The sequence below is a fragment of the Bison bison genome, unplaced genomic scaffold, assembly GCF_000754665.1.
Source record: "Bison bison bison isolate TAMUID 2011002044 unplaced genomic scaffold, Bison_UMD1.0 scf7180017864072, whole genome shotgun sequence".
In the NCBI taxonomy this organism is placed as follows: Eukaryota; Metazoa; Chordata; class Mammalia; order Artiodactyla; family Bovidae; genus Bison; species Bison bison.
The window spans coordinates 11,904,037-11,918,471 of record NW_011494644.1 but is presented as its reverse complement, the minus strand read 5'-3'; the positions used below and the strand labels follow the sequence as shown (position 1 = coordinate 11,918,471).

Here is a 14,435-nt window from a genome sequence, read left to right as displayed (position 1 = left end):
GCAGATACTCTCCCCATTCGCCCCCCCTCAAACTGCACCTCAACCCCCCTCCCACCAGCCCTTTGGCTCAGCGCCCCCCAGTACCTCTGACCTGCTTCCCCCAGGGGATGGACAATGAAGCAGGTGGAAGGGGGAGGGGATGGGAAGAAGAGACCCCCAGAGATATCAGTGCAGGGGGTAGAGAGTGGGGGAGGCTGGCTCGAGTCCCTGGGCAGGAACCCCAAGTCGTAAAACTCAGGAATCCCAAGTCATGAGGTGGGTGACCTGGCCTCCTGGCAGGGGTGAAATGAAGGCCTGAGGTCCAGGCTCCTGATGAGTCCTGGGGGAGGGTGGGGGGCACCCAACTAGCTGTCCTTGAGAAGCAGCTTCTCTTCTGGGCAGCGGAAGGGGCCAGGGGGCCCGGCGGCTGCCAGCCGGGCACAAGCTTCCGGGGAGAGCTGGCGGCAGGAGCGCAGGTCGAGGCGGCGGAGGCGCGGGCAGCGGCGGAACAGCGGGAGGCAGTGGTCCGTGAGGCGGTGACAACCTGAGGGTGGGGCAACGGCAGCTGAGACCAGAAGGTGAGCAGGGGGTCCACACGGACCACAGGGCCCAGGAGGCTGGAAGGATGGAGAGATAAGGGACGGCGCTTACCGGCGAGATTGAGGTGTACCAGGGTCTCTCGGAGCGGGGAGGTGGGGGCAGTGAGAAGGTGGACACTGGGATCCCCAACGTGGGCGCAGTGGCTCAGGTCCAGGGCGCTCAGCTGGGGCGCGTGGCGCAGCAGGAGCCGCAAGGAGGCGTCCGTCAGCTCCAGGCCGGCCAGGCGCAGCTCTGCTACCCCCTGTAGCCGCCCTCGGCTCTCCGTTTGCCCTGCGGTGGGCAGAGAAGAGGTCACCACTGTGGGCCGCTCGCGTCCCCGCACCGGCTATGTCTGCACCCTCCTCCCTCACCACCCCCGACCTGCTCCCACTCTAAGGGAACCTCGACTTGCGTTTTCTGCATAGCTCGTGGCTTGCTCTTCTCCCCCAAACCCATATAAGCCGCCATCATTTCATCTGTCCACTGCTCACACTGACTCCTGGGTGAGGCCTTCCACGATTATGCCATTCGGAACTATAACCTTCCACGTACTCCAACTCCTTCCCTGCACTTTCTCCTCTTTTTCTCACTGACGTGTTTTTCTCTATCCCACTAGAACAGCAGTCCTCAACCTTTTTTCGCACCAGGAACTGGTTTCATGGAAGACAATTTTTCCATGGACAGGGCTGAGGGAAGGGGGGACGCTTCAGGTTGTAATGGGAGCGACGGGGAGCCATGGGGAGTGATACTGGGGGTTGGGGACCCTTGCACCAGAATGCCACTTCCAGCAAGGCAGGAATTTTTGTCTGTCTTGTTCTTGATCTATGCACAGGACCTGGGACATAAACGCCTGTCAATATACAGTCACTCATCCAACAAATGACATCCCCACCAGGAAGGCCTCCTGTCCCACCTCCTCACTTATCAAAAGACAGCGATTCTCACAAGGGAGAAAGGGTGGCGGGGTGACAACCGGGAGCTGGGGCTTGACACAGATACACTGCTGATACTATGTATCAAATATGTAAGCAATGGGAACCTTCTGTACAGCTCATGGAACCTTCCCTACTCAGTGCTCTCGCGGCCTAAATGGGAAGGAAATCCCCAAAAGCGGGGATGTATATTTGTATACATATAGCTGATTTACTTTGCTGTACAGCAGAAACTAACACAACACTGTAAAGCAACTATACTCTGATAAAAATTAATTTAAAAAAAGAGCAGTTCTCAAATATATGAGACCACATCCCTCTTCTGCTGAAAACTCTCCAAGGGCACCTCAGGAAGTCTGATCTACGTGGGAGAACATTCAAGTTCCTACAAGGTCTCACCCCTGTCTCAGCTCCAAATTCCTCTCCCTCCTTCAGAAACACTTGAGCCAAACTCCACAGGGGACCCTGCCCAAGGCCACCTGTGTTCAGTCCCTTGCCTGGCCAGGGTCCCTGGCTTTCCCATCTGAGCTCAGAGACCTCCCCTTTCTCTGTCTCTGGGGTAGAAGAGCTCCCACTCTTCATCTCTGCCCCTAAAGCTTTCCTTTATATTGTATCTACCATGATCCTGCATTTCCACTTTTGTAACTATGCTTGAGCACGCACTATAGGCCAGGCAGCGGCTAAGTGGCAGTCTGCCCCTAGCCCAGTGGCTCTCCAATTAGAGGAGAGAGATAAAGAAAAAACGAGAGAGAGAGAGAGAGACAGAGACTGACTTCTGTATCTCCCTGGGCTGCTGGGTGAAACCAATCGCTGGTCCCGCCCCCAGGGAGTCTAACAAGTTTTCCTGGGACTTCCCTGGAGGTCCAGGTTAAGACTCTGTGCTTCTCCTGCGTGGGGCATAGGTTCAATCTTTGGTTGGGAAACTAAGATCCTGCATGCCACACAGCATGGTCAAAAAAAATCCAGACAAAGGAAAAACCAAGTTCTCCAGCAACGCTGAGCTGCCGGTCCCGAGACCACGCTTTAGGAACCACAGCCTCGGGAGGTAAGTTTTCTGATCATCATTCCTGTTTACAGATGAGAACACTCAGGCTTACATCCCCAAGCCAGCTACTCAAGATCACATGACTATGGATGAACAGAGCCAAGACACCAGGCCTTGTGACTCACAAGTCCTAACTCTTAACCACAATGCTATCAGCTTTCCAGGCCCCAGCCTCACCCTGAAATAAATAAACTAGATCATACGACCCCAAGTCAGGGAACTAGCCTGCACGAGTGTTTTATGGATCTGCAAAGTGCTCACATTTTTCTTAATGACTGATGCTATGTAAGAGGTGTGTCTTAGTCGCTCACTCCTGTCCGACCCCATGGGTTGTAACCTACCAGGCTGCTCTGTCCATAGAATTCTCCAGGCAAGAATACTGGAGTGGGTAGCCATTCCCTTCTCCAGGGGATCCTCCTGACTCAGGGATCAAACTCAGGTCTCCCACATTGCGGGCAGATTCTTTACCATCTGAGCCACCAGGGATGCTACATAAAAGGGCATTTTTATAAAGAAATTTTGATGTGGAGCTTTTCCCTGAAAAATTGTAAGATCTAGCATCACTGGGCTACCCCATTCACCCCACGATGATGCTGAAGCTAGGTGGTAAGGTGTACTCCCTAACATCCTGCACCAAGCTCACCACTTCTGTAACCTGCCAGGCCACCTCTGGGCACCTACTTGGCAAGCTCTGAATTCTCTCCTTTTCTCCTTGAGGAGCTGGGAGCCTGGAGAGGGGATATACCTGCTGATGCCCTCAACCTCAGGCCACAGCTAAAGGCCAACAGAGGGAAGCGGAGGAAAGAGAGGTCTCGTGTGGCTAGGGCAAGGCAAGTGGGCTCAAGGAGGATTTCACTGAGGTGGGCCTTTAGGGATTTATTTGAATGAGAAGGAATGGCGAAGGGAAGGGTAGCCAGGCAGAGAACAGCAGGGGCAAAAGCAAGGAAGAAGGAAAACTTGCAGTGTTGATCCAGGGACGCCACATGAGGACAGGAAGCCAAGGGGGTAGAGGTGGGCGTATAGGATTTCCATGGTGCTCCAGCGGTTAAGAATCCGCCTGCCCATACCGGGGACATGGATTCGATCCCTGGTGCAGAAAGATCCCACATGCCAAGGAGCAACTGAGCCCATGAGCCACTACTGAGCCCAAGCACCAAAACTACTGAAGCCCATGTGCCCTAGAGCCCCTGCTCTGCAACAAGAGAAGCCACCACAATGAGAAGCCTGTGCATTGCAACAAAGAGTAGCTCCCGCTTGCTGCAACTAGAGAAAGCCCGAGTGAAGCCAACAAAGACCTAGTGTGGCCAAGGGGGAAAGAAAAAGTGGGTAGAGTCTCAAGGAGCATGTTAGGCTTGGGGGGGCCTGGATGGCTCACCTTTGTGAGCTTGTGATAAAGGAGCTTAGACTGAAGTCAATTCAAGCAGAAGATGGAGTTGGCCTGCCAGGCAACCAGCACATTCTCACCTCACAGAATGCACTGTTCTCAAGGCTCAGTCCAGCTCCAGGAAGAGAGGGCCACGGGTGGGTGCTCAGATTTGGCCTGGCCTATGTGACCTGCAGCTGTCACTCAAGACCTCTGGGGCCTCACCCAGAAATCCTAGTTCCTTCTCTATCGTAGTTCCTTCCCCTTCCAAAACTGCTGTGAGGGGGATGGGGTGGCAAGAAAGGAGCCATGAAAGAGAATTGCCAAAGCAAGGTGCTGGGCTGAGTTGACAGTCCGTGACCTCATGGAGCTTAAGAACCTTGTAGGAGACAGATTTTAACCAAATAATTTCACCACTGTACAGTGATATGCTAGGAGGGGACTGCTCTCTGGAAGAGGGACTCTCATCTCAATGCAGGAAGAGATCTTGGAGGGCTTCTAGGAGGAAATGACATTGATGCTGAGGCCTAAAAAGCGATTGGGTATCAGGCGAGGAGGATAGAGCATTCTAGGCAAAGAGGAGTGAGCAAAGGCCCTGGGGCTGGAGGAAACTTGGCAAGGAGGCTGAGGTGGCTGAAATGTAAGGATAGCATAGCTTAGTGGGAGCCAGACCAGTGGCCTTATCGACCATGGTAAAATACTGATCTGCATCCAAAGAGCACCAGGGAACAACAAGAACGAGTGGAGAACATGGGGTGACGTGGACAGGCCTGATCTTCTGGGTGGTTCCCCTGGCTTCATTATGGAGAACAGACTGGTGGGGACCAAAGAAAATGCTGAGTATCCCAGCTCCTGGCTACAACTAGATGAAGAGCTCCAGGCGTCAGCACTCCTACCTCACACCTCAATAGGACCCCCAAAGTGACCAGGTTGGTGCTTACCAGACCAGCCCCAGTTCCCAGCATCCCCTCTTTGCCAGCATGGTTCCCAGGCCTCACAAAACTGCTTATTCCTTCACACTCCCTGGGAAAACCCTGTCTCTTTCAGGACTCAATTCAAATAGCACCTCAAGAATGGCTTTTCTCATCGCCCTCCTTCCCCACCTCCCCACCCCTGCACAACCACAGCCATTACCACGTCATGCCCTTCTATTTCTGCATGACTGGGGTTCCACCAGGGTGGGGAATGGGGCTTACTCAGTTTGAGGTCTCCAGGCCCTACCCAGGGCCAGGCCCAGAGGCTATGTGCCATGAAGCTGACTTTATCTGGTGGCAGGGACCAGGGCCTGAGCAGGGTGAAGAGGTGGCTGGGGTCTGACTCAGGAAATGTAACCACCACCTCCACACAACCTTGCAAGTCAGCTGGCTCCCTCGTTTCTGCTCTGCTCCCTCAGAAAAGTCCTCATCGTTTCACTTCAGGGCAAGAGGATCTAGGGGCCAATTCTACTGCTCAATCATATCTTTGCTGGGCCCACACATGAATTTTAAAAAGAATCTGAATTACGTGCCATCATTTAAAAACCAGGATATTTCACAGAAGATCCTTTGGCTCCTCTTGACAAATGGAACTGACCAGCCACCCCAGGCCTGTGTTCTTCCACAGTGGTCCCACTGCTCCCCTGGGAGAAGTCTCCCCAGTAGTGCCCACCACACCGAGATTTCGCTCACAATCCCCTGGCTTCTCCTAGAATTCTGTGTCATCCTCCTGTCCCACACTGCATTTCATCTCCTAATTATCTTCCCCTCTGGGAGTCAGGGGCTACATCTTCCTTATCCCATCCCCTCAGCTCTGATCACAGGGCCCAGCACACGCAGGAAAGTGAATGAATGAACATGGGCCAAGCAGGACCTGTCTCCTCAATCTCAAGCTCTATCCGTTCTTCAAATCCTTTCAACACCCAGCAGGAGTCAAAAGAGACCGTGGAGGCCTCATCCCCCAGCCTGTCCAACCCCTCCTACAAAGGAGCCAAAAGAGGCCACACCTGGTTTGGTGTCTGGCGGAGGCAGCAGCAGCTCGCGGAGCTGGGAGTCTTTAACATCCTCGATCCAGCGGAGGTCCAGGAGCCGCAGGGCCGGCAGTGGGGCTGAGCCCAGGGCAGAGACAGAGAGCCAGGAGCAGCCAGAGAGCACCAGCTCCTGCAGGCCTGGGGGAGGGGGGAGGTCCCCGGAAACAGGTGCTAGGAGGGCTCTGTCCCCGGTCTGTTCCCTTCCCTCACCCCGCCCCACCTCACCACCCAGCACTACCTTGCAGTCGGTTCAGAAGCCACATGAGCTGCTTCTTGGAGACACCCGTCCAGCTGAGGTCCAGGGCTCTAGGCTGGCGGCGAACCACACCACTAAGCATGGGCGGGGTCAGTGACTTCCTCCGGCTCAGGTCCATTCGAGGCCACAGACGCTTGTCGTAGCACCTGTTGGCCACAGGGGGGAGACAGAGACCTCAATCCTCAGCTCACAGTCTCAGGGAACCCATAATCCCCACCCTGGTTCACCCCAGTTCTCTCCTGGGCCATACCAAACAGCAGGGGTGGGCAGGAAGCCCCAGGACCCAGGCCAAGAACACTGGGTTTGGGGTTCAACTCCATCACTAATTGGATGTGAGATCTTTGGCAAGCCCATCCCTCTCCCTGGGCCTCAGGCCTTGTTTATAACACAAAAAGTGATAGTCAACAGGTGGGCCTTGCCCACGAGGTGGTTATAAGATCAAATGGGGTCATTACAGTTAGTGGACCTTACAGGGACTTTCCTGGTGGTCCAGTGGTTAAGAATCTGCCTTCCAATGCAGGAGACATGGGTCCGATCCTTGGTCGGGGCACTAAGATCCCACATGCCGTGGGGCAACTAAGCCCATGTACTGCACTAGAGAGCCGGCACGGAGCACCTGGATAAGCTGCGTGCCACAACTACTGAGGCTGTGTGCTCTAGAGCCTGAGCATCACAACTAAAGAAGGCCTCACCTGCAGTGAAGACCCAGCCCAACCAAAAACAGAAAAAAATCCATAGTGAGTGGGCCTAAAGCTTCCAAAGCATTGTGCCAAGGACACACACACGCTACACGCTGTATTTGATGGAGACCCAGAGAGATCCAGCAGCAGCCCCCATCCCCTGCCTTGGGCTTCTCACCAGTTATGGTGGCTGTGGGTACTTCTCAACCTCTACTAATTTCCGCCCGTGATCCACGTTTGCTCATCCTGAGGACCAGCTGCCCGGGGCTTGACTTACTAGTCTGTGATTTCTGTGAGCCTCCAGCCAGAATGGAGACTTCACAAGGGCAGCCCTGGCTTCTTCCCCTCAGCACCCCCAGTGCTCAGTACCGGGCCAGGTGCGTAGTTTACCTGCTGTACATCTGTTGCATGAACGGATGCTCCCAAGCCAAATGTGAACCACCCAAAGCTCCCACGGAGCACCCCTACCACACACTTCATTTATGGCTTCCCAGTGATTCACTCAGTCAGTGTTTATGGAAGGCCTAGCAGGTCCCAGTTGTTGAAACTACAAAGATGAATGAGGCCTGCATAAAGTGAAATGGGTTGGTCTCCAGCAACTCTGACAGCCTTGATGAGACCAACATGCAGGAAAGTGGAGAAGGGCTTCCCAAACTGATGTTACCAGGGAACCTTCCCCATCTCTGCCAAAGTCATCTACTAATATACTGTAGTATAGGGTGGGCCAAAAAGTTCATTCAGGTTGCCCCCCACGTAAGCTGTTATGGAAAATCAAACAAATTTTTTTTGGCCAACCCCATACACTAAAGTTCCTCGAGATGTGGTCTGAAAAGTTTCTTTAGTACAGTAGTCCAAAGCCATGTCAGAAAGTTCCCACTGGGCGAGATGAACTGTATCAAAGCAGCAGGGGTGGGGAGGGGAACCAGGAAGCTGTCTCTTATCTCTCTCCCAGCCCTGCTTCTGGGAGGCTTTCCCTTCAGGAAGCCGTGGGCTGGGGCAGAGATGCCCAAACTCCAGTCATTCAGTATCAACTTATCTGCAGAATGTAAATTTATCTTTAAATCAATTCTTAAAACCAGCATTTGCACTGAAAACCAGTATTGTTTCACATACATATGTTATACTTAGACATAAACACCATAAAAACAGACCAGGATTATTAAATTCTAGCTAGGTGTTGCTATGGCTTTTGGCTGCCATATAAAGACTATTTTTGTTAAACAGGGAGATAAGAATTAGAAAAGTTGTCAAGTGTTAAAGAATCCGCTGGCCAATGCAGGAAATGTATGAGACGCAGGTTCGATCCCTGGGTCAGGAAGATGCCCTGGAGGAGGAAATGGCAACCCACTCTAAGATTCTTGCCTGGAAAATTTCATGGACAGAGGAGTCTGGTGGACTACAGCCCATAGGGTTCCAAAGAGTGGACACAACTGAGCGTGCATGCATCCGAAAGATATAATAGCACCCAATGGAGGAAATTTCTTTTCAAAACTATTAATAATAGAACGATCAAGCCAAGTTTTTGTGCCACTTGCCAACTCTCAGGCAAACTCCGGAACCCTTGGGTGACATTTTAGGGAAAGCTGGAAACACATACACCAAGGCTCTGATCCAAAAAACTCCACCCTCTGTCCCACCTGCCACCTCCTACCATTTCCCTTCCTCTTCTGGCATTCTAGCCTCTCCCTCTCCTGGTTCCACCCACTCAAACAATAAACACTTGCAAATCTCTCCCATTCTAAACAGGAAAAGAAAAAAAAAAAAAAAACTACCCACCTTCAATCCAGCTTCTGCCCCTAGGTTCTGGCCCTTGTCTCCTTCCACTCAGTGAAATCACATTCCATCCAAAATTTCTCTCTGCTCACTCTGACCCAGTCATGAGTTCCAGCTCAACTGTCACCACCAACCTGAAGCCCTCCTGGATCTTATGTGGCTAGTTGGGAACCCTTCCCTCCAAGGGCACACACAGGCCACCAGCTATCTGTACACTGCACTCCGCAAGAGCCAAGCCAAACCACCTGCTTACCAACAGACACCTGCTATCTGGTGCCAACCCATTTTGGCACATGTTTGTCTTTGATGGAACTGCCAACCAACCCAGATCCCTCAGGGCTCAGCTCCAGTGCTTCCTCTTCCAGGAAGTCTCTCCTGATTTTTCTTGGCTGCAGCTAATTTGTCCCTTTGCCCTTGGATGACCAGAACACTGGGTTTAAATCTCAGAGTGGCAGCCAACAGTCACCGAGGGCCCCCTACAGATACTAAGTGTCGAGACGCTGAACAGTGAGGAAACGGGGGAGGCAGCCGAGTCTTACAGTAACTGGGACAACAAGGGACATGATAAGAGCCGGTGAGAAACTAGGTCGGGGAGGTTCCTGGGGAGACAATGCCAGATCTGAGACTTGAAGGAAGGCAACAGTTGGGGCTTCCCTAGCTAGCGGTCCAGTGGTTAGGACTCTGCGCTTCCACTGCAGGGGGCACAGGTTTGAAACCTGCTCAGGGAACTAAGATCCTGCACGCTGCACAGCACGAGTTAATTCTATCGAGGGGAGGAGGAAGAAGATTTGAGTTTAGATAAGGAAGAACCAGTGTCCTGGCCAAGTACACAGAAAAAAAAAAGGGAGAGCTCTGAGAATCTTGGGCAGTAGGAACAAAAGGCAATTCATCATCTCACCTTAACAATGAGGATGACGAAACACGAATACCTGAACACCTCATGTTCACCCATGAAAACCCATGTTCACCAAGGGTTTACTACGTTCTACGCATTACACATTTAACTTCACAACTGCCCTAGGAGGTGAATACTATAATCACCATCTCCTTTTTAGAGGTCAGGAAAATGAGGTCCAGGGAGGTTAGAAGACTGATTTCAAGGTACAACTTCGATTACATGGTAGCAGACCCAGGTGGTAGAGCAAGCTGGTCTGGATCGAGAGCTCTGACATGCAGAAGAGGCAGGGGTGAGGCTACGGAGGAGGGCCAGCCCAGGGTAGGGGTGTCTTGGCCAGGAAGGCTGGAATGCCAGGCTGGATGAACATGGGCACAGAGCTCCAAAGCGTGGAGTGTGAGCGGTGGGGATCGAAGCCCCAGCTCTGCCGCCTCTGTGCTCGGAGTGACCTTAGGCAAGTCACTTGCTCTCTCTGGGCCTCATTTTCCAAACCATAAAATGGTGTAAAAGCAGCACTGATTTCACAGGTTTGCTGCAAAAATGAAGGGAGAGTACATTAACTCATTTCATTTTTTAAAAATAGTGATTTAAAATAATTAAACGAAAGATGTTTAAAAAAAGGCGGGGGGAGAGACGATGCAGAGGAAGTGTTTAGCGCAGTCACCATTCTTGTCCAAATGTCCAACAGGACCATGGAAGTTTGTTGTGAGGGTAACAGGGGGCCGTAGACAGGTTCTTTCTAGACTAGTGTATGCATGTTCAGTCACTAAGTCGTGTCTGATTCTTTGCAACCCTATGAACCAGGTTCTTCTGTCCATGGAATTTTCCAGGGAAGAATACTGGAGCAGGCTGCCATTTCCTTCTCCTGGGGATCTTCCTGATCTAGGGAATCGAACCCACATCTCCTGCACTAGTAGGCACAATCTTTACCACTGAGTCACCTGGGAAGCCCTCTTCCTAGACTAGAAAATGACACTTAGGTAAGAGGTTGGAAGAAGTCCAAGGCCAAGGCATCCATCACCCACGGGACGCCGAGCCTGATGACCAAATGCCCTACCCCACTCACTTTCCCCTTGACTCCAGACACCCCTGACCAACTCAGCCCACCTCCAAAGTTGAGTCCAAAACCTCCCTCTTGCAGAGGCCCTCTGGGGCCACAGAGCTAGACCAGCCAAAACTGCTACCCGTAAGGACTTCACAGCTTCCCAGGCTCCAACCCAAGCCACTTCTTCCGTATCAGCTCTCTGGGCTCCTTGCTGGCACTGAGGTCCTTCCATGCGTCCATCAGTGTTTAGTCCCAAGTCCAGCTGCCTTGACCAGGCAGTGTAGTGCCTTCCTTGCTCATTTCCAGCGAAGTCTCCCCCCTCTTCCCTGGGACTCCGCAACTCCCCCAGGCCTCGCCTCCCCCTACGACCCCACCTCCCTCCCGACCTAGGCAGATCACTGTGCCTGCCATTTCCAAGAGAAGATGGAAGCCATCCGACGGGAAAGCCTGCAACTTCCTGCTCTCCCACCTACAAATTTCTATCCAGCTCCACCTTCGCTGCCTCTTTTTCACACTCCAACCCGATTTCCTCACTTTCATTCACTAGACAAGTGTTTTTTCAGTACCTCCTGTATGCCGGGTATCCTAGAAACTAGGGACACAGCAGAGAACAAACAGATCAAGTCCACCCTCAATTCCAGGCAACCTGGCTCCAGTGCCCTCCCCCCCACAGCACAGCAGAAGACAGCCAGGCCTCTTTGGAGCCAAATCCAATGGACACTTCTGGTCCTTGATCTCCCGTGACCTCTCGCCAACACCCACCCCTGTTCCCTCCTCAATCTCTCCTTCGGGACACATTCTGCTCCCAATCCCCTCCCAAGTCTCTGGCTGTTCTAACTCACAAGTGCTGACACTGATTTCTGGCCTCTTCCTTGAAGCTGCTATCTATAGGTTAAAAACTCCCCAACTTGGATCTTTCTTTTTAGCAACAGACCTGTACCTCCAGGTGCTCTCCTGTTAGTGCCTGATGGGCCCAAAGGCCTTTCAGACCAAACCTAGCAAATGCGAGCACTTGGCTTGACCCTGGAACCTGCTCCCACTAAGTATTCCCAAGCTTGTGCCGTGATCTTGCTGCCCATCCAGGCTCATGGACCAGAAACACAGCTGCATGTCACCCTACTGCCTCCACGTCCATTTAGTCACCAAATCCAAGTCATCCTGCTTCCTAAGAAGTCTCAACTCCTGTCCCTCCTCTTCATCCCCACAGGCCCTGCCTCTGTGCCCAGGTTGACAGAGCCTCTGGACTAGTCCCACTGTGCCCTCTCAGGCCCTTGTTCAGCCCTACCCTCATTCTACTCATCCAAAACCACCATTTTGTTGAGCATTTAGCACCCTTTAGCGATGGTGCTAAAATCACCTCATTTCATCCCTACTAGGTACTGATATGAACCCAGACTACAGATAAGAAAACTGAGGCCCTGATAGGTACAGCAATCCACCCATGGCCACTCATCCAAGAAGTACAGGAGTCACAGGTGAGAAACCCATGGGGACTAGACTCCTAGGCCCAAGCAGAAAACCACCATCCAGTCCAGCTTCTCTGCTTTGTCCACCTGCAGTCACGAGTCTCCCCTTGAGACAGAAATTGGGTCTTCATCAGTTCTGGGTCCCAGGTATCAAGCACAGGGCTGGCCCTGACCAAGAGGCCTTGGCAAACGTTTCCCCAATGACTACTAGAGGCGGAGGAGGTGATCCCAGCAACTGCTGTAACTACTTGTTTCTATTATGTGGCAGGTTGACTGAAAACTCTTCAAGGGCACAGATCTGAGTTCCCAGAAATGTTAAAAGTCTGTGCTTTCAGTAAATATTTGTAGCTGACCCAGTGATAAGGATTGCTGTTAAGGCACTAAGAAGTTTCTATTTCCTAGGTACAGTCCTTGATTCTTGGTTGTATCAGCTCACAAAAACACTCATGAAGTAAATGCCTTGGTTCTCGTTTTAACAGATGAAGACACTGATGCACAAACTGATGTACAGAGAAGGAACTAGCCTGACTGTGTACAGCTCAGCAGAGAAAGCCACATGCCCCAACTAAGAGCTCACAACTAAAATCTGGCGAAGCCAAACAAACAAACAAAAAAAAGCATTAAAAAAAAAAAAGATTCAACTGTGGGTAATTTATCTCCAGAGCCTGCCTTCCCCTCCTCGTAGCTCTGTAGCCTCCACAGACCAGCAAGTGTGAACAAGTACACCAGAATCCTAAGGAAAAGGACTGGGGTTTAAGGTGAGCCAGTCCATTTTTCCAGGCAAGAGTACTGGAGTGGGGTGCCACTGCCTTCTCCGAAGGAAATGGCAACCCACTCCAATTTTCTTGCCTGGCGAATTCTATGGACAGGAGCCTGGTGGGCTATAGTTCATGGGGTTGGCAAAGAGTCAGACACGACTGAGCGACTAACACACATTATTATCTTTTGTCCTGTGCCGAGAACATGAAGATAAAACAGATAGGTATTTCCCCCAAATACTTACATGGGAACGTGAAAACGAATGAAGGCTTGTCAACATGCAGAAAGCCTCTATGTGCTCTTTAGGGGTGTGGGGGGAGTGTTGGAGGAGTTTGGTGGAGAGGTGGGGATGGGGGTTGTCAGGGACAGGATCCAAGAGTAAGACCAGGGGTTGGAGAGGCTGACCCACATTCCTATAGAAACAAGACTCAAGAAGCAGTGGGGAGATGAGAGGAGGGTAAGTGGAGGGTGCTGGTGGTAGCTCCAGGCCACAAAGAAGTTCCAAGCATAATCAGGAGGCCCAAATATGGCTGCCACTTGGGGAGCAGGGACCGCTCAGCAAAGGGCTTTCTGCTTTTTTGGTTGTAACACGGCTTGCAGAATCTTAGTTCCCTCACCAGGGATTGAACTCATGCCCTCTGCAGTGAGAAGTGAGGAAGCCCCATAACGGGCTTCCTTAGGTGTGCATGCATGTGTGCTAAGTCGCTTCAGTCATGTCCCACTCTCTGCGACCATACGGACTGTAGCCCACCAGGCTCCTCCGTCCATGGGATTCTCCAGGCAAGAATACTGGATTGGGTTGCCATGCCCTCTTCCAGGGGATCTTCCCCATCCAGGGATCGAACTTGAGTCTCCTGAGGCTCCTGCACTGGCAGGCAGATTCTTTACTGCTGAGCCACCTGGGAGGCCCCTTCTTATGTGTTAGTGGGATCAATAATAAGACTGTCCTCAGTGTTCTTGCCTGGAGAATCCCAGGGACAGGGGAGCCTGGTGGGCTGCCGTCTATGGGGTCACACAGAGTCGGACACGACTGAAGCGACTTAGCAGCAGCAGCAGCAGCAGAGAGGTGAAAAGCAAGTGAGAGGATGCAGACATAGCAGTCAGCACTATACTTGGCACATATTAAACACTCATAAGTAACAATTTTAAGGAGAAAGGTTCTAGAGCCAGAAGGACTAGGTTCAAATTCCTGGTTCTACTGTTTCCTCTCCACGTGACCTTGACCTCAGCTTCCCCTGAAAATGAGGATAATAGTACCCACCTCACAGAGTTGTTGTGAGGGTTCAGTGAGCAACTAAATCAAAAGCAGCCTGTGCACAGTCAATACAGAAGTACCAACTACAGCACATCCATCCTACAGAAGCATCATCAGTACAAGCACCCGGCCCAGAGAGGCTCAGGAACCTGCTGCAGGTCACCCAGCGAGTGAGGAGCATGTGGGGCAATGGAACCCAGGCCTGTCCAGGCCACTCACCAGCGGCTCCAAGTCCGGCACACTCGCATGCAAATGCATAGCTCTCGGGGCCCGAGGTGCTGGAAGACACGAAGCCAGGCGGCGCGGGGCAGGGGGTGGTCGGATCCAGCAGCCAAAGGCAGCGTGTCGGGCTCGGGGCTTCGAGGCGGGGGCCGCACCACGTGCCGCTCCAGCTGCGGGGGCC

General features: G+C 52.3%; 1 protein-coding gene across 1 annotated transcript in view; it reads right to left on the bottom strand.

Annotated features, from left to right (window-relative positions):
* The window catches only part of FBXL19 (F-box and leucine-rich repeat protein 19), a 20,286-nt gene continuing 5,851 nt past the window's right edge, over window positions 1–14,435 (bottom strand). The window contains exons 8-12 of the mRNA XM_010837445.1: window positions 14,252–14,430; window positions 6,142–6,305; window positions 5,880–6,041; window positions 631–849; window positions 1–523 (exon numbers count right to left, since the gene is read on the bottom strand). Of these exons, the coding sequence (XP_010835747.1) occupies window positions 345–523; window positions 631–849; window positions 5,880–6,041; window positions 6,142–6,305; window positions 14,252–14,430 (903 nt within the window). The 3' untranslated portion in view covers window positions 1–344. The remainder of the gene's footprint in view (window positions 524–630; window positions 850–5,879; window positions 6,042–6,141; window positions 6,306–14,251; window positions 14,431–14,435) is intronic.